Source organism: Nyctibius grandis, chromosome 31 (genome assembly GCF_013368605.1).
Source record: "Nyctibius grandis isolate bNycGra1 chromosome 31, bNycGra1.pri, whole genome shotgun sequence".
NCBI lineage: Eukaryota > Metazoa > Chordata > Aves > Nyctibiiformes > Nyctibiidae > Nyctibius > Nyctibius grandis.
Window position 1 is genome coordinate 4,428,302 of NC_090688.1, and position 20,965 is coordinate 4,449,266.

At 47.1% G+C, this 20,965-nt stretch overlaps 1 protein-coding gene across 2 annotated transcripts; it reads left to right on the plus strand.

The window, feature by feature from the left end:
* The first annotated feature begins 291 nt into the window (after positions 1–291).
* On the plus strand, positions 292–20,682 carry SLC25A42 (solute carrier family 25 member 42). Of its 2 annotated transcripts, none has more exons than XM_068420614.1 (8): positions 292–369; positions 9,156–9,278; positions 10,405–10,516; positions 12,842–12,867; positions 13,712–13,878; positions 14,526–14,642; positions 15,133–15,284; positions 15,663–20,682. In XM_068420614.1, exons 2-8 carry the CDS (start codon positions 9,195–9,197, stop codon positions 15,986–15,988), a joined length of 984 nt encoding a protein of 327 aa, XP_068276715.1. In that variant the 5' UTR covers positions 292–369; positions 9,156–9,194; the 3' UTR covers positions 15,989–20,682. The 2 variants fall into 2 exon arrangements, with proteins under 2 accessions (XP_068276715.1, XP_068276716.1); XM_068420615.1 differs by lacking the exon at positions 292–369 and adding an exon at positions 8,829–9,061.
* The last annotated feature ends 283 nt before the right edge of the window (positions 20,683–20,965 follow it).

Here is a 20,965-nt window from a genome sequence, read left to right on the forward strand (position 1 = left end):
CGGGGGGCGGTAGAGCCGGGCAGGGCCCGCTGCGGGCGGCGGAGCCCGGACGCTGAGCAGGGACCTGCGCGGGATCTGCGCGCCCCAGCACCGCGCAGCGCCGGGCCCGCCCCGCCTCCCTCCGTACCGCCCCACCGCGCTCCGCCCCCAAGCCGCGCAGCCCGCCCCTTCCCGGCACCGATTGGCTGCAGCCACCGCCTGTCTGCGGCCGCGCAGCCACTCCCCGCGCACGGTACTGCCCCTGCCGCGGGGATTGGCCGCCCGTCAGGGCTGGCCCCGCCTCCCGCGGGCGCAGCCGGGGAGGGGGAGGCCTGACGGCCGCGGGGACACGGCGGCTGAGGCGGCGCCGAGCGCGGAGCGACCGAGCCGGTGAGTGCGGGGCGGGCCCGGGCCCTCCGCCCCGTAGCGGGCGCTGACACGGCCCCGGGCGCCCATCGCCGCGCCGTCGTGCCCGAGGGCCGGGCGGCCGCGGGCTGTGTCGCGGCGTGCGGGGCCGGGTGACATTGCCGCGGCCTCCCGCGGGGTCACCGCCGCTTCGCCCCCCGTCCGCCTCCGAGCTGTCCCGGCGGCGCGACCGGCAGCGGCGGGGCTCTGCTTCCTCCGGCCGCGCTTCGCCGCCGTTTCTTCCCGCCCGGGAGTTCGGGGGAGCGGCTGGAGCGGCGCCGGGCGCCGGCCCGCTCTGCAGGGGAGCGGCGCCGGCCTTTGCCGTGGTCACCGCGACCTGCGGCACCGCGCCGGCGGCCCAGCCCGCCCCGGGTCGCGCTGCCCGGCCGCTCCGCGCCTCAGCCGGCTGCCTGCAGGCTGCCCTGCCCGCCCTGCCTGCCTTCCCGGCCTTGCCTGGCCCGCCTGCCTGCCCTGCCACCTCGCCGGCCTGCCCCGCTGCCCCCCTTGCCTGCTTCTGCCTCCCTGCCAGGCCCCGGCCTTGCCAGCCCGGCCCGCTGCTCAGGTGGGCGGCGGGTGTCTGCGTTGGGCACCTCAGGCTCCTCTTCCCTTCAGAGGCTTTTGATCAAAGCTGGGCTCAGGTGAACGTGCCTCTCCTGGTGCGCGCTTAGACGCCAGGTGTGATTTTTATTTGTTTTTCTAAGTTGATGTGAGCCTGAGAATAAGGCGAGCTTGTGTTTGCCAGCTGAGGGGTAGATACCAGAGGGCGTGGAAGACATTAAATACAGATCTCTCAGCGTCTTCTGCTTCCATCCTACTTCAGCGTAAGCAAAAAGTTGCAGAGCAGGGGTGATTTTCCTGCTGTGCCTTCAGATGTGGAAATGGAAGAAGCGTCTCGGATTGGGTTTAAATTGTAACACAAAAAGACACACGGAAAATGCTGGAAATGATTAAACAGGGTTAATAAACGCTGTTCCACCTCTGCTGCATGTAAACGTGTGACTCGCTGTACCACAAGCGCAGCAGTTGGTGCTGCAGTTGCTTTGTTGACCTGAAACCTGCGCTCCCCTGAAGTTTGGAGGAGTTGAAGATGTGTTTGCGTTTGTTGACTCTGTTTTTCCTGTTGGCTGTTATTTTAGCAAACTGCGTAGAGTGGGTTTGGAGTCTGCCGTCGCTTGGCTCTTTTTTGTGTTGGGTTCTTACGCTTCATGGTCGCATTAACTGCAAAGCTTTTTCTGGAGGTTGTGTGCTCCTGCGATGTTTTTCTGCGGTTTGATGAATTTAGAGTGTTTTGAAAACATTCTGGTTTTTAAATGACTCTAGTTTGGGAAAAGGGGGTGTGTGTAAAGGAAGAGAAGGGATGTCTGTGGGTGTTGGAAAACAGCTGAGGCAAGAGAGCCTGTGTAATACGGGTACCAGAGGGTTGGTGTAATCATACCAGCAACCTGTGGGTGAATGTGTTTAAAAATAACCGTATGATTAGATGTCTAAGACACCAGGGATGGATTCTAGGTAACTCTGAGCATCTTTACATCCTTCTAGAGCTGTGGATACTCAACACTTATTTTTCTTTCCCCCAGCAAATCAAAACCATTGTTTAGGACCTCTGAGTGCTGGTCTCGAGGAGAGCTGCTGCGGAGGGGGGACTGGGGCTGTCCTTGGTGTTGCATTTCAGCAGGAGCTCGCTGGCCCCAGTGATTGCTTCAGGCAGGGGAATTTTAGCTCTTGTTAGCACAGCAGTATGAGTCAGGAGCTGCAACGATTTCTTTTTGCTTGACCTGCAGCTGTAGCTAGTACACCGACCTAGGCAGTCCCCACTGCGAGTGCGTGTTTCAGGCATATCTGGTGCTACACTTTGCGTCAGGAGGTTACATAAAACCTGAGGTGAGCACCAACGCAGCCGTGAGTGTGTGGTTACCTGGCAAAGCAGCTGGGCTTGGTACAGGTCAGACAGGTTTGCTGTTAGAAAAAAAAGCTCAGGAACCAGCAATAATTTTCTTCTAGTAACTTTGCTGCTAATTGTAGGAGGATGCATTCAGGTTTGTACCTTCCTTCTGTGAAACTCATACCAATGCTTCACACTGCGGTGCTGTTCGTTTTCCAGGTGATGTGTGAGTATCCCTGTCTTATGAAGGGAGATTACTTCTTGTGTTGTATGGAAAGGTGAACTGAAATGCAAACAGCTTACTCCAGGTCATAAAATAAATGAGTGTTGGAGGAGTTCTTTGCTCTTTAGTTGTGCTTTAAATCCGCTACTCCTTGCTGTTGTGCAGTTAATGATGAAGGTGTGTCTGTGTCGTGTGTTAGTGCTGCTGGGCCTGAGTTACTGTAAGTTAATCAAACTTAATTGAAGTGTGCGATGCTTTGGCTAGGCAGAGTTGATGCTTAACTTTGCATTAACTTTAGTACGATGTAGAGTGAGGGTGACAGCAGGGTGGGTGACTCAAGGTCCAGCGTGACTCCGTACAATGTGGAAGCATTGCCAATGACACCTGCTTGGCACACTTGTGGGTCGTTCTGCTTAACGATGGAAGATTTTTAGTTCTTTATTTTCCTTTTTTTTTCATAGGCTATTGAAACTGCTGGGGTTTTAGAGCAGAGATTGTGATTGTCCATTGTTGTGTTGAAATAGTTCCTGGCAAAGATTGCTCGTGTATTGACTGGGGGTTGCTCGTATTCAAAATAATGTCAGTTTGAATTAAAAAAAAAACATGTGTGCTGGGATCTGTCACTTCGGGACCTCGTGTGTGCCTGTGGTGACATTCAGGTGAATATATCTAGGATCCACTCATGGGAAAGCTGGCATTTGCTTGGGTCTGCAGGAGACCTGCTGACCATGAGGTCACAGATAATACTTTATTGTCATTTCTTTATGACATTACCTCTGAGAAATAATTTTTGAGAGGAGTATTCAAGCTCAGAGGATGCTTGGGGTTTTGTGTGCGTGCTGGTTTTCTGCCTTCTGTTCCTGAAGGAAGGTGATTGCTGCCTGACAAACGGAGTGGGTTGAGCAGAGGTCCCCTGTGATTCAGTCCCCTTGTTTAAGTGCTCCATTCCCGCTCAGATAAAGCTGTTATCTGTCTTGCAGATAAGAACTGGTCTTCAGTTTTTGGCTGGAAAGCGTAGCTGAGGTGTTCCCCACAACAGTCATCTTTCAGCAACTGAAGAATGAGGCACTGTTTGTTCTTGCCAGGATTTTCTCTGTTCTGTGGCTCACGCCTTCCTTCCAAGTGTAGTTCTAAATGTGAGTCCCTGGACCCCTCTGAATAATTCAGCTGACTCTGCTAGTAGAGGTTTAGATTTAACCGTTTCTCAGCGTTCAGCTTAATTCAAGACAGATAATCTAAAACCATGCAAAGAATTTGTATCTTTATCCTCAGTTTTATTGGCAGACTTGAGTTGTCTCTGGCTGAGGGAGGCAGGAGGAGAATTTATTTTGTACTTCGCAGCTAAGAAAGCGTATAAAAAAAATTAAACTCTTCCAGATACTGTCATAGAGTGAGCCTTTTGGTTAAATTGTCCATGATTCTTTAAAACCATGCTAACAGTTTCTGTACAGGCCTTTAAAGGAAGAAGTGGACTATTCATAGCTAATGTTTTGGGATCAGATTTGTATGCAACTGAAAGATGGATGTGACTGAAGAGAATTGAGTCTGCAGGGCATATCTGGTTTCGATTTTTAATGGCTTAATCAAACTGGAAGGCGAAGACGGACCTCAAGGGACCATCTAGTTATAGTTCATCCCCCTCTTCTGAGTGTTTCAGCTTTTTTTTCTCTGATTTTTCTGTGATGCTTTTGCTCCAAGGGCGAATTTAAGGCTGCAGTAATCTCGGCTCTTACCACATCTCTTTCTCTGTCAGGCTCAATTGCTCAGTTTAAGAATAACAATTGAAGGAAACTTAATTGAGCGACTTCCCTGGGTACTGTTTAACTTCAGCCTGCCTGGGAAAATGTGTGAAAATTTCTGCAGGTACTATCTTGGTTTTCTTTTTTCCTAATTTAATTATATGCTTTCATTAGTGATATTAACGACATAATAAAAAGAAGAAGAGTTAGGAACTGGATAGCTGTTGAGAATGAGGGAAGTTGGCATATCTGAATGCAGCTCTGCCTGTGACTTTACCTGAATGAAACTGAAATTCTGCCCCAGAGGTGAACTGTGACTTCATCCAGGTTTGTGTAACAGTGATGCTGGCGAGCTGTAGGTGTGGTACGTGCTGTACACCACTCCCAGTGGCTGAATAAAAAAGTCTTCTAAGTTTCTGTATGCACCTTGTTTTGTCTCCTCCTTTTTGGTAATTAGAAGGGATAGCAGGAGTAAGTTTCTTCTGCCTGTCTTATGGATCCAGTGCATTTTGTGGGCATCAAGTCATAGCAGCTCTTGCCAGCTGAAACCATGTGGGTTTGCCATTACCTGTCTGTCAGGACGCTCCCATGTCCAGGGCTCTAAATGGCTTTTGTAATTACTACTGGGATTGTCTGAGGAAAAAACCAAACATTTCTTAGCAAATAGCTGCCATTGGATTCAGGCAGCTGATGGTGCTGGCTGTTTGCTTTGCAGTGTGTCTGCTGTTCTTGCTGGATAGATGACGTTCTTCCAGATATCTTAGTGTTTTGTGACAGGTCTAAATTCCACTGGAGAATATCAAACGTGTTTTTTGGTAATGACACGTTGCAAGCCAGTCTCTGGGCTGGGTGCCCGGGCTCCTCCTGTTTTCTGACGGGGTAGTGATGTGAAAACTGTAATGCCTGGGTCTGCTTTTGCAGTTAAGGTATTTTTCTATTAACAGTAAGTTTTGGGTCTGCCTGGGTGTTGGCAGAATGGGAGTGGTTGGGATGTTAGTGGAGCTCGGAGAGGATGAGCAGTGTGATTTCTCCCTCCCTCAGCTGTGAGGTTTGTGCAAGACCCAGATCTCCTCCCTCCTGCTGCTCCTGAAGTTGGTGGTGGTGATCTGCCGTGGGAAAGCATGTGCGTAGCTGGTAAAATACATAAAGGAGGAATTTCAGGCAGGTCATGCTGTAATGGTGTGAATTCAAACTTTTAACTAAGGTTTAATGTTGAAATATGGAAGTGTTTAATAATTCACAAGCCTTTACTTTAGCAATATGATGTTAATTGTACACACCCTAACTGCAGAATTTGTGCTTGTTGCTTAGCTGTGATGCTGGTCTCTGAAACTCCTTGGCTCTTCTGCCAAGGAACTAATTATCCTAAGACTGTGTAACTTAAAATATGTTCAAATTAAATAGTTGAAATATAGCATCATGACCGGATTCACAAGTGGCTTGGACAGCTAGAGCTGTTTTTTCTCTAAGCCCACACCCCTCTTTGGGCAATGAACTGGCACCTGCCTGTAAGAGATTCTTCCTAGTGGGTTGCTTTCATCATCTGAATAACTTGATTCTGTCTCGCTTGTCCTTTTAATCAAAATCACCACCAAGAAAAGCAGAATGTCTGACTTGTCAGAGTCAGTTTGACAGCTTGATAGAACTTGCTCAGGTATTCATTAAGTGCCGCTAGAGAGAGCTGGGAGAATGGAAGGGAAAGACTAACAATGCTCTCGGCTTTAGCGCGCGGAGCATAATCTGTGCATCGCCTGGTATGCAGGGAATGGAGCTTGTTTTAGGGCACAGATGTTTCTGCAATTGCTAGAACACGGGCAGGACACCTAGAAAGAGTCCCAGGGCTCAGAGCAGACCATCACAGAGCAGACCATCACAGCCAGTTCATCAGTTTGTCCAAGATGCCACTGCCAGAAACGAAGGGCCTGAGCTTCCCTGTTTCACAGCTCAATAAATAATCTTTAATCTGTGACTGTGAGTTAGCATGGCTAAGTTACAGGCAGTGTTTTCTGATGGAGTTGAAACTGGAGGCCGGAGTAAGTGCTTTGTACTTTCAATAAACTATCGTTAATTTTGTTGTAAAAGCACAGCGTATGTTACTCATTAAACCTCTTTAACTTTTGAACTCGCCTTCGCCAGCAGTTTTCCTTTCTGATTATATATTCTCTTAGGGGAATGGTTTGCTCTGCAGCGTGTAGTGCTGAGGAGTCTGGATCCAGATGTGTGACAAGGACCCGTGTAACTACAATATAAATAACACAGAAGTGTGTTATAAAAAAATAAATCTAATCCACAGCTATTTTTCTAGTTTCCTGGGGCTTTGTAAACATAAGTAATGACTGTGTGTGGGGATATACAAAATACAAGGATTTAAAAAATACCCAGCTGCTCTGTGTTGGGTTTCAGTGGATTACTTAATGAGCGAGTCAGATTGCTGTATATGCAAAATAACGTCTGGTTTCTGATGGCCAGGCACTACAAATTCACACGGCAACTTTAAAGCAAAGCTTTGTTCCCTGTGGCTCGTGTGTGCGTTATTGGTCGTAACAGCCAGAATTCAGTTAATAACTCACCGATGTCAGAATCCAGCCCAGCTCCAAAATAAAACAAAGCTGCATTGCTTTGCAGCGAGCAAATGTGGATAAAAATAATAAATGCTATTTTTACATTTATGTCTCTGCAAGTTTAGAGCCTATATTTATGTAGAGCATGGGGGCAGTTTTAATACGTAACATTGAGCATATAGACAGGTGTTTGTAAGATCAGGGCATCAGGCACTAAAAATAAAAAAAAACATCTCTGAATAGGATCAAAGAGAATATTGTTGAGTAAATGGGTATCATCTTTATGCATGTGCATGTTCTAAAATAAGTCCAGGCTTAATAGCGTCAGTTTAGTTTTAAAATTGCCTTTTAGTCATCTCTTTCTCAATCGTCTTTCAAAATCATGTTTTAAACCAAAGTTGCATATTGCATTGCTCAGCCCTTTAGCATGGTTTCTATTTTTGTGGGTCTGTTTTTGCTAGAGATAAATCTGATATTGTGACCTACATTTCTTTCTTTGAGATAGCTAGGGATAGTATCTCTGCCCGTGATTTCTTTCATGCTTTTCCTGAAAGGCATTGTTTTACAATGAGTTTTCCAGGTACGTGAGATAAGAAGGAAAGGAAGTAACTGCAGATAGTAATTAGAAATAATCAACAGCCTGTGTTCTTCAAAATAATTTAATGAAGTGCTCTGCTCTGTAGTGTTATGAATCATCTTCGGTCTTGATCCTTCCAGGAGTTTTTGTTCATGTGGTCTGATGTGACCAAGCTTCTGTGATAGAACTTTTCAAGTGCAAATGTTGATGCTGTTTAGGTCATGCTTTGGACTATCAGATGTTGTCTTTCATTAAAATTTTGAGTTATTACTCTCTGAACAACATCCCGCGATCTCCTTTTTTTTCAAAAACACCCTCAGGAGTTGTAAACACATTGATATGTGTCTTCCCAAAGCTCTAGCAAGTGATGTCTGGCATTAAAGATACCCAGGTGTGTTTGTCCTCGCTTGGACTGAGCGCACGGGTCGTGCGGAGCTTCATCATCACAAATTGGTCATGCACGAGTACAGACAAAGCTGCTCTGCCTCTGGCTTTGTGTTAATATCTCTGCTGCAACCAAGGGGGTTTGTAAGTGAAGTCTGGCACTAATTTATGAGAGCGATGTTGGGGAAAAAAATAGGTCAGCAAGTATGAAAGGTGCTGACAAGCATATAATATCTCGAGATTGTTAAAAAATAAAGAAAAGTAGTCTTAAGTCGGCCTTTCCAAGTGAGCAAGCTGCTGTGCCTGAGGTTTCCTGGGCATCAGAGGGGGGCAGAGGTGAAGTAACTTGCTGGAGGACACACGAGAAGGCTGTGACAGAACTGAGGAGCAGTTTGGGAATTCGGATTTCCTAATGCCACATTCCTTGAAAGGAAGCTAACAAAATGGAAATGTGGCTATTTGAGCAGGCTTGTTGCTGAGAAAACTGATCTTTGTAGTTACAGACCCCATTTGTGAATAGATTCAGGACTCGGAGAGGCCACCTTGCTGTGCTAACTCCAATTTTTCAAACTTTAGCTCTTTCTGCATTTATCAAGGTGAAAAAAATGCATCATAAAAAGCAGAACTATTAGAAAGTGAGATGCTAAAGTAATGGCTTCTATTTAAAGCATTATCTCTGCAGCTAAGGTCAGACTGACCTTGCCTTTCCTGAGGCAGGTGAGAGCATGTATCGCAGCAAGAAACATCTGTGCAAACTGCACCCACTCACTAGCTACAAGCCCACGTGCGTTGTGAGTGTGCAGAAAGGGAGCTCTGAAGTCACCAACGTGCCGCTTTCAGTCAAATCGCTGGCGTCATCAAAATAGCCTTTATGGCACGTGTGAGGCATTGGATCTCTCTCTTTCCTAAAATAACCTCCAATTGCTTATGGCAGGCTTTCAGGACTTGCTGCTGTGACTATTTTTTCCCTTTTCCAGGGCTGGGTTTTAAATTTCTATATGCCTTCTCCAATATCTAGATGCTCAGCAGTCAGACCGAGTAGCAACCAACATCCTCACTGTAAGGGATGGAAGAGGACAGAGCAGGATCTGATTCTTCTCTCTAGAAACTGTGGATATTTTGATGTTGTAACGTGCTGCTGGGTTGGAAAGAGTGAATATGATTGATGCAGTTTTTACATAGCACCAAAGTACCCCCCCCACACACACATATACTTGCACCTTAAGGGAAGGAAATGGCGCTGGGATCCTGGAAATGCTCTTCATCCAAGAGCTTGGGAGAGGGGTTTTCCTACTGAAAATGGCCCTGGGAGTAGGTCACTCCTCCTTCCTGGACAGGCTTTTCATTACCTGCATATTTCCTGCTTTTGACACTAAGGCGTGTTTTGTTCTTGTTTTCAATTTAGGAGCCGTAGCTCTTCTGCCCACTTGTAAGTGCAACTGGTATGGGTAATGGTGTGAGAGAAGGTCAAGTGGATTTCAAACGGCAGGATGTGGAGCCAGTTACATCAACCCATCTTCCTTCAGAGGTGAGAGCAGGAGATTGTTGGGTATGTGCAGTGAGTTTGAGAGAAGACTGGGTGGCTACTGTCCAAAGGAAGCTTCTCTATGGGATTTGAGCTGCGGCATCCTGAAAGAGTTGCAGTGTGTGTGCAAGCCACGTAACATGTAACTTTTGCTTTCTTTGAGGACAGCCAAACAGTTGCAGCCCTCTGGGAAGAGGCTGGGCATCGCTCACAGCTGACAGGCAGGCAGGGCTGCGTTCCTCGTTCAAGGTTATGTCTTGTTGTGTCTTTGGTGGCAGAGCTGGGAAGAGAGCCATAAGTCTTGGTTTCCCTGCTCTTGCTAGACTCTTGTTAGAAACACTGGAAGAGAAGGTGACTCTGAACGTTGGTCTGATTTAGAGGAAAACTCAGGCTGAAGTTCACACAGTGCTGCCTTTGCATGGCTGCCCTTGCGTTTAGCACCGGACAGGCAGAGATTGGAAGGGAAAATTGAACTGAACCCTGTATTTTGGTAATAAACATTAACTTTTCAGTTGTGAAACATTCTGAAAAAAAGAAAAATGTTAACTCCTCCATGAAAACACAAAGCATATCAAAAGTTAACGTTCTTAAGCCTTGTCTTGACTTGTTTTTCAGTCCATAACCTTCACGGTGTTAGATTTCAAGTCATTTACTTGCTTTCTACCCATGTGTTACAAGAAGATAGCTGCTTTATAAATATGAGCTGTGGCAGGAATGTCAATAACAAAACCACTTCCATTCCATTTATCATAGTAGGAAACCTGTCTTGTTTTATTCTTAGGATCTTGGGAACAATGTGGAAATAGGGCTTGTGTGTTACTGGAAGGACAAGAAAGAAACTTGCCTTCTGTACATGGCTAAATCATGAGGAGATAGTGGCTTATCTCTTAGAAATCTTAGTAGAGAGAAGACAGTACCTGTAAGAGGTGGCAGACCTTGGAACTTTGCACCTTGGCAGACAAGTCTAGTCTTTGTGCTTCATGGTCTGACCAGGAATTTACTGCGCTTGAAATTTTGAAGAGGATTTTGACCCAAGTCCTTGAGAGGGGGTAAATGCTGCAGCAAAGGTGAAATATTACAACTTTTGCTTAGGGTTGTCTGTGTCATACTGAACAATGCTTTGTTCCAGGATAACCAGGAGAAAAAGAAAGTACTCAACTCCCTGATGTCTGGTGCATTGGCTGGTGCTGTTGCTAAAACTGCAGTAGCTCCACTGGATAGGACAAAAATCATGTTTCAAGGTGAGTCCTGTTGGATTTGCAAAATGCTCTTATTTTATTGTTAGCAGAATCCAAACCAGCTTCTCTGATCAGTTCAGCCAGCCTGATCTCTTCAGTCTGCAGAGACCTGGCAGGATGCAGACAGAATAGTGACCTTACCACAGTGAGTTGAGTCTAAAAACCTGTTGTTTGATTCTTGGTAGGATTATTGCAGGTGTCAGTCAGCCGTGCGTCTGGCCCGTGCTATTGGATCCAAGTCTCATGGCAGTCAGCAAGAGTTCTGCTATTTCAGTGTAAGGCAGATGCACAGATTGCTGCTTAGAGATGATGCCTGTGGCTTGTGAGTGTTGACTGGCTACGTGCATTCTGTGACATAAGGGAGGAGTTTGGGAGTGCAGAGTAAATAGACACGGTAAAGGTGGCATTTGAGGGGATGATTTGGTAACGCTTTGGATTTCTGTGTCTGTTCAGTTTGGAGAAATAAGGTGGGGAGGGGAAAGGAGCAGTACAAGGAGATGAGGTGACACTGGAAGGAGATAACTGAGCTGTTTGAGTTTCTTGCTGAAGGCTGGATGCCAGGCTGTGCCTGCTCAAACGTACACAGTGTTTTCTACTAAGAGTTGCATTGTATTGCAGCTGAATTGTTTTGGTTAGCGTTGAAGTTAGTGATGAAAAATACCACAAGAGGCATTGGAGCTGGCATACCTAGCTTTGTATTGCAAAGCCCTTTTTGGCACCTGTGAAGTGTGTAACTGAAAATGAAATTCAGCTAATTGGAGTAGAAAATTCTCACGCGTTGAGGGGGATTTGGGATTCAGCCCCATCATGGGCTCTGTTCAGTTCCCCTGTTTCGGGGCAGGAGCTGTCAGCTACACTAATTGTCCCAAAGGGAAGAGCGCGGACAGTTAATACAGCAGACATTTGGTGAGGCCAAGAATTTTAAATCTGGTTGACATCCCAGATTAAATGAATCGGGTAGATTTAATCTAATCCCTGGATGAGATTTAATTTTGAATTGACTTTCATTTGACAGGATTTTCATTCTCAGCATAGCAGGGGCTGAGGTCTGGCATAGCGGGGATATAAATCAGGGAGTTGAAGCTGTAGGGAGCTAAAGCCTGGGCTGGCTGCAGGCAGGGGTTGCATCTGTGACCAGATGCTTGTGCAGCAACGAGTACGCGCTGTGCTTTCTCACCAGAACAAACACTGTAGTTCACTGAAGGTTGGAAATGTCAGGATCAGAGGTGAGATGGAAACTGCAGAACTGGGGTGAGTCAACAGCTGACAGTATAAATCACCTTTAATTTGGACAGGCCTACATTTATTAAAAGACCTGTTTGGTTTGGCCCATTGAACTCGTTGCAGAGGATGTGATTAAAACCTGCTCGTTCTGACCAGTTTCTTAGTATCTAAGGGATTTCTTAGTCTCTTGCTCTCCTAAAGGTTTTTACTCTGGGGCCTCTTCCCTGTCGATGAAGAGGGAAAGCATCTTTGGGTCATGTGCGTGTAGGAAGGTTGTCCCTTGAACTAGAGGCTGAAGAATTTTCCTGTGGGAGAGGGCAAAGAGCTCTTTGCCATTGCAGAGCCAGCTGCAGTTGGTTATTGAGGTGTTTTTATTTCTTAAAAAACAAAAGGTGTTGAATTGCATAAAGGAGCAGCCTGGTGAAAATCTATTTGCATGTGATTGTTTGATACACTTGAGAGGTTACAAGTCTCAAAGGAGTTTGAGAGAAACTGCAATAGACACTTAATTGGAACCATGTTTCATTAGCGTTGCTGTTGGGGTTTTAGCCTGGGTTTCCTTCCTGCTGGAGCAACGTTACAAAACAGAGCTGCTGTGTGCCAAATAAATCTCGCTTCCAAATGCCTCGTGTATTACATAGTTAAAGAGATGCTGTCAGTTTGAATGGATGCAAGAAAAGAAACGGAGTGTTCATTTGAGTTTTGCTGGGATGAAACCATTCTTGCGTGGAGCCTCGCTAAACAGACCCGTTCTTTGCTGGATTCTGGCGTTGGGCTGGAACTGTGCATGGAAATGCTCCACTGAAATAAGTGGTCGGTGCAGTTTTGATTTTTTTTTTTTTATTTATTCATTTATTTTTAGTGCTTTACAGTAAGAAGTGTGACAGAAACTGAGCATTTTCATAACAGTAAAATGAACTTATGTGCTAAAGAGAGCTTAGGAGCACTTAGCAGTGGACAGTCTTTGTTTATTATAAAGAATCTCTATTTTCTCTTGTATTAATTCCTTTGCTTATATTCTTATCCCTTAGATAAAATGCCTGTATGGTTTATTTGATCCATCTAAATGTATTGCAAGACCTAACGCTCATTTTTTCTTTTTAGTGTCTTCGAAAAGATTTTCTGCCAAGGTGAGGTGATGTGTCTGTCTCCTGTTGACCTGAAGTGTTTGATTAATGGTTGTAATAGCCCTAACAGCATCTGTTGTGTGTATTTATTTAACTTTCTTGCTTGGGTTTTATTAGCAACACTCATAAAGAGCATAGAGGGAAGGACTGGAAACAGGATTGTTTATGATACTCCTCAGGACAGTGCTCTTTCACGTTCATGTTTTTGTCCAGTACGTAGCACAGAGCGGCCTCACTCCTCATTCATGCTCCAGGTTCTACCCGTGACGTGACAGTAAATGTCGTGGCATGGCTCAGGGCTTTGTTTTGTTAGGCCTTCTCCTCTTGTGCTTGCTTTCTTTCCCCCGACCACCACTGGAGCTGTTTCAGAGTATATAGGAAATGTGAATTTGGGAGCTGATCGCTATCATGGCTTGCTGAATGCTTTGATGCATGTGCATCACAGCTGTTCCGTGTGTGCTGTGCTAATCTGTGTCATCCAAATGTTTCTGTCTTACACTAAGAAGATTAATTTGGCTTGAGAAATGGTTTGTGCAAACAGCAGACCAGCTCTGTGCCTTGCCCTCAGAGGGAAAACGAAGATGTCTTGAGTCTAAAGCTCTGTCTTCCTGACTCTGGTCCTTTTTGGCTTTAATGTATCTGACTCATTCTCCCCAGAGATGACGTTTTAGTTGCCTTACTCTGGAGTCAGGGTTGCGAGCGTGAACAGCTGATATCAGCTTACAGTGGTTGGGGTAGGAAGGAGGATTTGGAGAGGTTAAGCTATAGGGTCACGTCTTCCCCCTCTATTGTTTGGACTCCCTCTTATCATGATCTCCCTGTCTGACCTTTGGTCTGTTGCCTGCAGGAAGCCTACAGGCTGATTTATCGCACCTACCTCAACGAAGGCTTCTGGAGTCTCTGGCGAGGGAACTCAGCCACCATGGTCCGTGTGATCCCCTACGCTGCCATTCAGTTCTGTGCGCACGAAGAGTACAAGCAGCTCCTGGGGAGTTACTACGGCTTCCAGGGAAAGTAAGATGCAGCGTGGCTTTGATCCTTGCAGAGGAGGATGGAGCAGTTTGTGGGACCGTAGATTGTAGGGAGGGAGCACGTTTCTCTGCTCCGTGCAGGCCTGCTGAGTTGAAAGCTCTGGTATGGAGTTGTGCCGGCCCCTCTCGTGATGGCTTTGCAGAACAGGGTGTGTGAGTTGGGCTAAGCAAAGGGCTGGGCTTCTAGTCTTGCACAGGGGAGATCTTTGTGAGAAGAAGACTCTGTCTTCTAGAGGCGTGAGCAAGAAGTGGCCTAGACATTGTTAGCACTTCCCTGTGCTGAGAGTGGGCAGGCAAAACAAAGAGCTTTTCTTTGCAGGAGAAGCAACAAGCTCCAGCCTCGTGCTGTTACCTGAGCCATGCATGTGGCCTGAGCCTCTTGCTCTTGGGCATATAGTGTCTGAGACACCCCAGGTCAGGCTTGCTGTCCTCAACAGAGATTTTCTCTAAGCCTCCATCTTGAATGGCTGTGGCAAACCACAGCTGCTTCAACCCCCACCCACCCAACTCTCTTTACTACGCAGGCAGGGAAGGGATTCACTAGCTGATAGAGTAGAGCCATCCTCAAAAGTCACAGAGTATTTCCATCTCCAGGTGATCTGTTTGGTCTCTTCTCTCACCTTACTTTAGAGCGCTGACACCCTTTCCTCGATTCATTGCTGGCTCTCTGGCAGGCACAACGGCTGCCATGTTAACCTACCCCTTGGATATGGTCCGTGCTCGAATGGCTGTCACGCCGAAGGAGATGTAAGTGCCTAACGAAAGCAAGTACAAGCACCGAGAACAAACGCAGAACTTTCTTTTAAGGTCAGATGACTTTATTCCCGTTTTCTGGGTCACTTCTTGCTCGGAGCCTTTGGTGTAATAAACCTCTTACTGCTGGGGTCTGAGCACTGATTAAATGACCGGAGTCCTGGTTATTCCAGGGACTGGAAGGAGATAGATACTGAAAGACCTCACTAGTAAAACCTGTGTGTTGGTTCTTTAGGAGGCCAGCTGGCACAACGCCTCCGGAAGAGCTCTAACAGACAGGATGGCATGTGGTGATAGGGCTAGAGGAGAGCTGCTGACTGGCTTCTCCTCGCAGACAGGCTTCTGAAATCCCTTCTGAGCTGTTTGATGAGCTCAGAGCTGAATTAATTAATTGTTGATCCTTCAGAAAGTCCTGTTGGAAATATTACTGGTGTGTGCAGTCACTAACCAGCACAGATTTGGTTTTCCTGTGTCCACATGCCAGGTACAGCAATATTGTTCATGTCTTCATCCGAATATCCCGAGAGGAAGGATTGAAGACATTGTATAGAGGATTTACACCAACCATCCTTGGAGTGATTCCCTATGCTGGGCTTAGCTTCTTCACCTATGAGACGTTGAAGAAACTACATGCAGGTAAGGGCAACTTGGTTTGATTTTTGGCTTTTAGCCAACTTGAGATGTTTAAATTCAGTGGTACAAGTCCTTTTCCCGGCCTTGAAGCCAATTGCCATGTTCTGTGCTTGTGGAGGGTGCCTTGTGCCTGCCTCCCTCTGATTCCTGACTATGAAGAAGGCAAGCTGCAGAAAAGCAGAATCTCTGGCAGAGGAACAAGAAGGGGCAAGTCCTGGGTGCAGAAGGACTTGGTTACGTACCAAGTCAGCTAACAACCAAGTCGGGAACAAAGTCTGAGGGGCTCTGGCACTCAGTACTCTCTCTGGCTCTCAGCCCACTTGACCTTAATGGTGTTTATTACAAGAAGCTTTCTACACTCTGCTACTTTCTCTTTCCCAGATCACAGTGGGAAATCGCAGCCATCCCCTCCGGAGCGGCTTTTGTTTGGTGCCTGTGCAGGCTTGATTGGCCAGTCAGCTTCTTACCCCCTGGATGTGGTTCGCCGACGAATGCAGACGGCGGGGGTTATGGGACACACGTACAGTTCCATCCTTCTCACCATGCAGGAGATTATAAGAGAAGAGGGACTAATCCGTGGCTTGTACAAAGGACTCAGCATGAACTGGGTCAAAGGTCCAATTGCAGTGGGAATAAGCTTCACAACCTTTGACCTGACGCAGATCCTTCTCCGTAAATTACAGCACAGCACTAATGTTGAAAGGTAGTAGCTTAATCCCCACAGCCCTTGCTGGGGAAAAGTCCAACACGTGTAGAAAGAGCAATGCTAGCGTTCCCTCACTTCGTACATGCTCTCCTGCAGCTGAGAACTTACCTTTCTTGTTTGTTTGTTTGTTTGTTTTCTGTTGTCGTTGGATTTTTGCTTTTTAATGAGCCTCTGAGTTACTTGGAAACCTCAACCTGAAACTAACCCGTTCCTAAACAAAATTCTTCTTACAATTCTGCAGAACTGAGTCCTCCAAAGTAGCTGCCTCACCCTTCTGTTTTACTCTTTGATGCCAGGAGGGGAGCCTCTCAAACAAACACGTGCTGCTGCTGCTGGCTCCTCACCTGGTCTCTGTGGGCAGATGAAGCGGTGGCTGATGAAAGAGGGGACTCGGTGCTGTTGGAATGAACCCCTGAAACTGGGAAATGGCTGCTGCTCCTGGTAGGCAGATGTAGTTACTGACCACGTGTTAGCTGGAGGCAGTCTGCCAAGTGCAATATTCCAGTTAGTCTGTCGGGAAGTCCAGATTCCTCTGACCTGTAGGCATCGCTCCCCGTGAAACAGGACACAGCAGGATTTAACAGGTCCGGGTCGCTTCTTTTGTTCTGGAAGTTGAATGTGAGCTCTGGCTGGAAATGCTGCCCTTTTTCAAATGTTCTTCTCATTTCTGGGTTGTGTTGCATAAAATAGCCCTTGTTTGCAGTGTCCCTCTGAGATTACCAAAGACTGTAGACAGCAGGGGAGGAAAGCTCTGAGCGGTTTTGTAAATCAAATTCCCGTATTTGTTGTCAGTGTTATTGAGCAGGGCTGGGCCTGGATTCCCAAACTGCATTGACTCAAACTGCAGTAGTGCTTTCAGGCTACCCAAACCCTTCCATTGTTGTCATGGTCTTACAGGCAGCGTTTTCTGAGGGATTTGGCAGACTGTAGTGTTGATGCCCTAGAAAAGGAAGTGTTACAGACTTAAAATTTAAGCAGTTTTATCCTTCAGTATTGTTGTTGCCGCTGTATGCACGACGCAAGAACAAACATCTCAAAGATGCACGTGGGATGCAGGCTGAGCTGTCCTGAAAAGCTCTTCACGTCTGGTGAATGCAGCCTCGGAGCTGACTCGAGCTGCTGGCCTTGCTTCTGAACAACCCTGTTGTCTTTTGGTGCCTGCTGTGTTGCCTCCATTCATTAGTCCACATCTAAGCCCACTTGCTTTTATTCCTAGAGTTCTTCTGGACCAACTGTGTCCTTGGGAGAATGGGCTCCCCAGCCAGTATCATCCCTTCAAAAATTACATATAGTGCCAATCATTTCCAGTTGCAATTTGACAGTGAATGGTGAAGTACCTTTCAGTGTTTCTGTTTCAAATCCATCTTCAGGGAAATGGAGATTTGGGTTTTATGTTCCATTCCTATATTAAATTCGGAGTGCAAGGGAGGTCAGAGCAAACTTCAGACTTCTCTGAGAATCAGATTACATAAGCCAAGATTAAAAATCCCTTTCCAGCTGGTATAGTCCGTAATGTATAAAACTAAAATAAGGCATAATTTAAAAGCTGTCCTTTTCTGGTGTATGTATTTTAGCTGTTGTAGCTTGAGCCTTGTGTCACGGCTTTATTAATGGGACTGGAGATAATTGCACAATTGGTAGAAATAGCTTTCTTTTGTCTTTGCACTTGTTCTTTGGAGCATAACTTGCTTCTGATGCCAAATATTTCCCTAGGAATCGAGCACCTACACTTGCATTTTGTGGACGTGGCGGAGAGCCAGTACTGCAGTATTAGTGTGCGTGTTGTTCCCAGAACATGTGGGATCGATCACACTTTAATGGTTGTGGATGGGCGGGGTATTAACCTCAGTAATTTCTGCCTCCAAGCCCACAAATAGTGATTTCTGTTGTGAAACTTGACTGCAGTCACTGATTTACCTTGTAATTAAAGAAATGTTAGGTGGTGGTGTTTTAAGAGTCTTAAGAGATTGATAGCCATGAATTCTGTATGTTTTTTGCTCCCATTGCTGATGGAAGGTGATCAGCTGTGCTCTTTGGGTGAAATTTTGCTTAGTCCTTTGCAAGAGCGCTGATTTCTTTTCTCCAATGGAGAAGCCAATTACTTCTGCTCTTGTCTTTATCTTGTCTGGCCCAGTGAGGAAATTCGAAGGCGGTTGCATCCTACCACAAAAGTGAGGTACAGGCCAGCAGCTACGTGTGTCAGCAGTTGGCTGTGCGTGTACGTGTGGCTGACTGTGTGTACAATCCATGCCAAGCTCTCGCTCAGCTTGGAGGCTGCCGGTTCAAAGTGCAGCCCTTTCTGCACAGCTCGTGGGTACTGTGCAAAGAGGAGAGGAGGCTGAACTGTGGCATCCAAGTCAGAGCAGGCTCCTTTGCTCCACGGTACGGTAGGTCAACTCGTAGGCAAGCGCAGCAGACCTTGTCTTATGAGGTGTTGAGCATTACTGAACCCCTGTGGCAACAGAGGTGGCTTAATTCCTCCTGGGTCCTGACTGAGAAAGGATTTACACTGGATAACTGGCCTCTTGTTTGGGACTGAACAGGAGGGCAGATCTGCACAGGGAACCTTCTGCTGTGCCAGGAGTGCAGCTAGTGGGTTAAATGAACGGGAAGCCTGGGGAGGAGGCAGAAGGTTCTGCCTTCTTCTGGCCAGCTGACCCTGGCATCACCCACCTCGCAGCCGAAACTCTCCGTGCAGGCAGCTCATCTAGAGCCTGGGGACTCTGAGCTGAGAAGCAAGACCTGAAGCACAGCCAGACTTGGAAGCGTTGGGCTCAGATAAGTTGTCCCCTAATTAGCAGCTGCACCTGATTTTAGTTCAATGGAATTGTAGCCAAACATGTTCTTCCAAGTTTTGCAGGCTGAGTGTTCAGAGACGGATCTTTGAATTCAGTCTGAATGGTTTTGGTGCTTTTGTTTCTAAAGTGTTCACAGTAACTGTGTGTTATTGCTTTGGGTTGTTTTAAATAGCTTTTTTTTTTTTTTCCTTCTCTGATTTGAATGTAGAAAAGGAGAAACAGAGTGTTCTCTTCCCTTCTCTTAATCCTTGCCTGAATTGAGATATGTTCCAGATCTCTCTGCTGCCTGGAATGAGTGCCCGAGGAGTTTGGGGCATGCTGATTTGGAGAGGGAGGGTGCCTGTGTGCTGGCCAAGAAGGTCCCTTGCCTTTGGCTCTGAGAAAGGAGACAAGTCTAACAGGAATATCCTCTAGTCCTTCTTTTCTTTAGAACTTCTTTACTACCCCAAATCCCTCAATCTTTCATTTTATTCTCCTCAAATTCCTTGCTTCTATTTTCAAGTCATGTTTCTCATTGTTCCTTAATGTGTTACTGCCAAACATTAATTTGTGCTTTTTTTTTTTCTTGTCTACTCTCCCCCCCTCCTGCTTCTGCACCTTTAGTCCCGCACTAGCACTTCGAGAAAATCAGGTCCAGTGAAACGCATCTGAAATGACAAAACTGCAGCTTTGGTAGCGATGCCCAAACAGCCCGACGAGGCTTCCCACTCACAGGAGGGATGCTTGTGTGGGGGCAAGAAGTTAAAGGCACCAGATGATGGGGCAGAAGGGGTTTTTTTTTTTGAAAGGTTCTTGAACTACTGGTCCATCCTAGCACCTTTCCTTCTCCTAGCACCTTTCCTTCACAAGCTGTGAAATGCTGCTGCGTCTTATCGCTTCCTCTTTGGTACCTGCACGTGATGCCCATTTGCTCTGTGAGAGTGGCTGCTTGCTGGGTTGGTAGCTCGGGGAGAGGTGGCCCTTCTGGGAGCCTTGGGGGGTCAGTTAGGGAACTTGAATATGTGAGAGGTGGGATCTGAGCTGGCTTCTTGCAAACCCCTTTGTCCTGCGTGCCCCGTGCAGACCTCTGCCAGTTCCCGGGGAAGGCAGAGCCGCCAAAGAGCCGGCTGGAGGTTGGCAGGACCGTGGTGGAAGGATCAGGAGAGGAGTTGCAGGCTCCTGAGGCATGAAGTCACTGAAAGCCATGGGGTGGGTGGTGTGGTGGAGCGTTGGTACTCCGTGGAAGCTCTCCAAAAGCAGTTTCATAGCTTCTAGGGCCAAGCAGTGGTACTTCTGTTAACTTCTACCCAGAAGGACTCGAGCACTATCACCTTCACCCTCTGGTGTCTTTAACACAAAAGCAGATGAGGCATGAAAGGAAACTTTGAGCAGAAGCACTGTGGCGACCCCGAGCAGGTCTGGTGCCAGTCCTGGGCGGGCAGGAGGAGGAGGGAATGTGGTGGGATGCTTCCCATGCCGCTTCCCAGTGCCTGACGGGGTTCCTGGGCTCTGCAGGGAGCCAGGGTGTCTGTTACAGACCCTCCCTGCCTGGACTGGGCCAGAGGAGGAGGTGGCCTTCCTACAAAACAGTCTTTTTGTTTGTTTATTGTAGGGGCTGATCCCTCCCGCTACCCTCGTCTCCCCCCTAAGCGCCATGTGCTGCAGGGTTTCCCAGCACCGTTCACTGCCTGTGTGGTCTATGCATATATTAGCACAAACACTGTTAAATGCCTTTTGTCAAGCCGTGTCCTCACCATCAATGTGTGCGTGTCCGTGTGTGTGTCAGTTTTGACTGCTTTTCTTGGATCTGGAGTTCTATTTTATTGCAGTGAAGACACTTTGTTATATAATGTTTATATATTTTAAGATTTGTGCCAAGAGAGGATGTATATTTAATAAAAAATTATGATTGACTTTACAGGCTCTCTGAGGGTGTCTGCTGTTGGATGGTGCTCAGAAGAGAGCGGCCTGGCACATCTGGGTGGATTTATCGAGGGACTAAACGTGGGGGGGTCTGGGTGTACCTGTTGTGGGGCTCACTGTGCCCCCAACCCACGGAGCGCCCTACAAAGTGCCCGGATCGGTGCTTTGGGGGTTTGCGTGGAAGTTGGGAGAAGCTTGAAGGCAGGAAAGCGGCTCTGGAGAGGGTTCAAAACCTGTGGTTCCCCCAGAGGAGGCCTGCGCTGTCCCTGTCCCCAGCG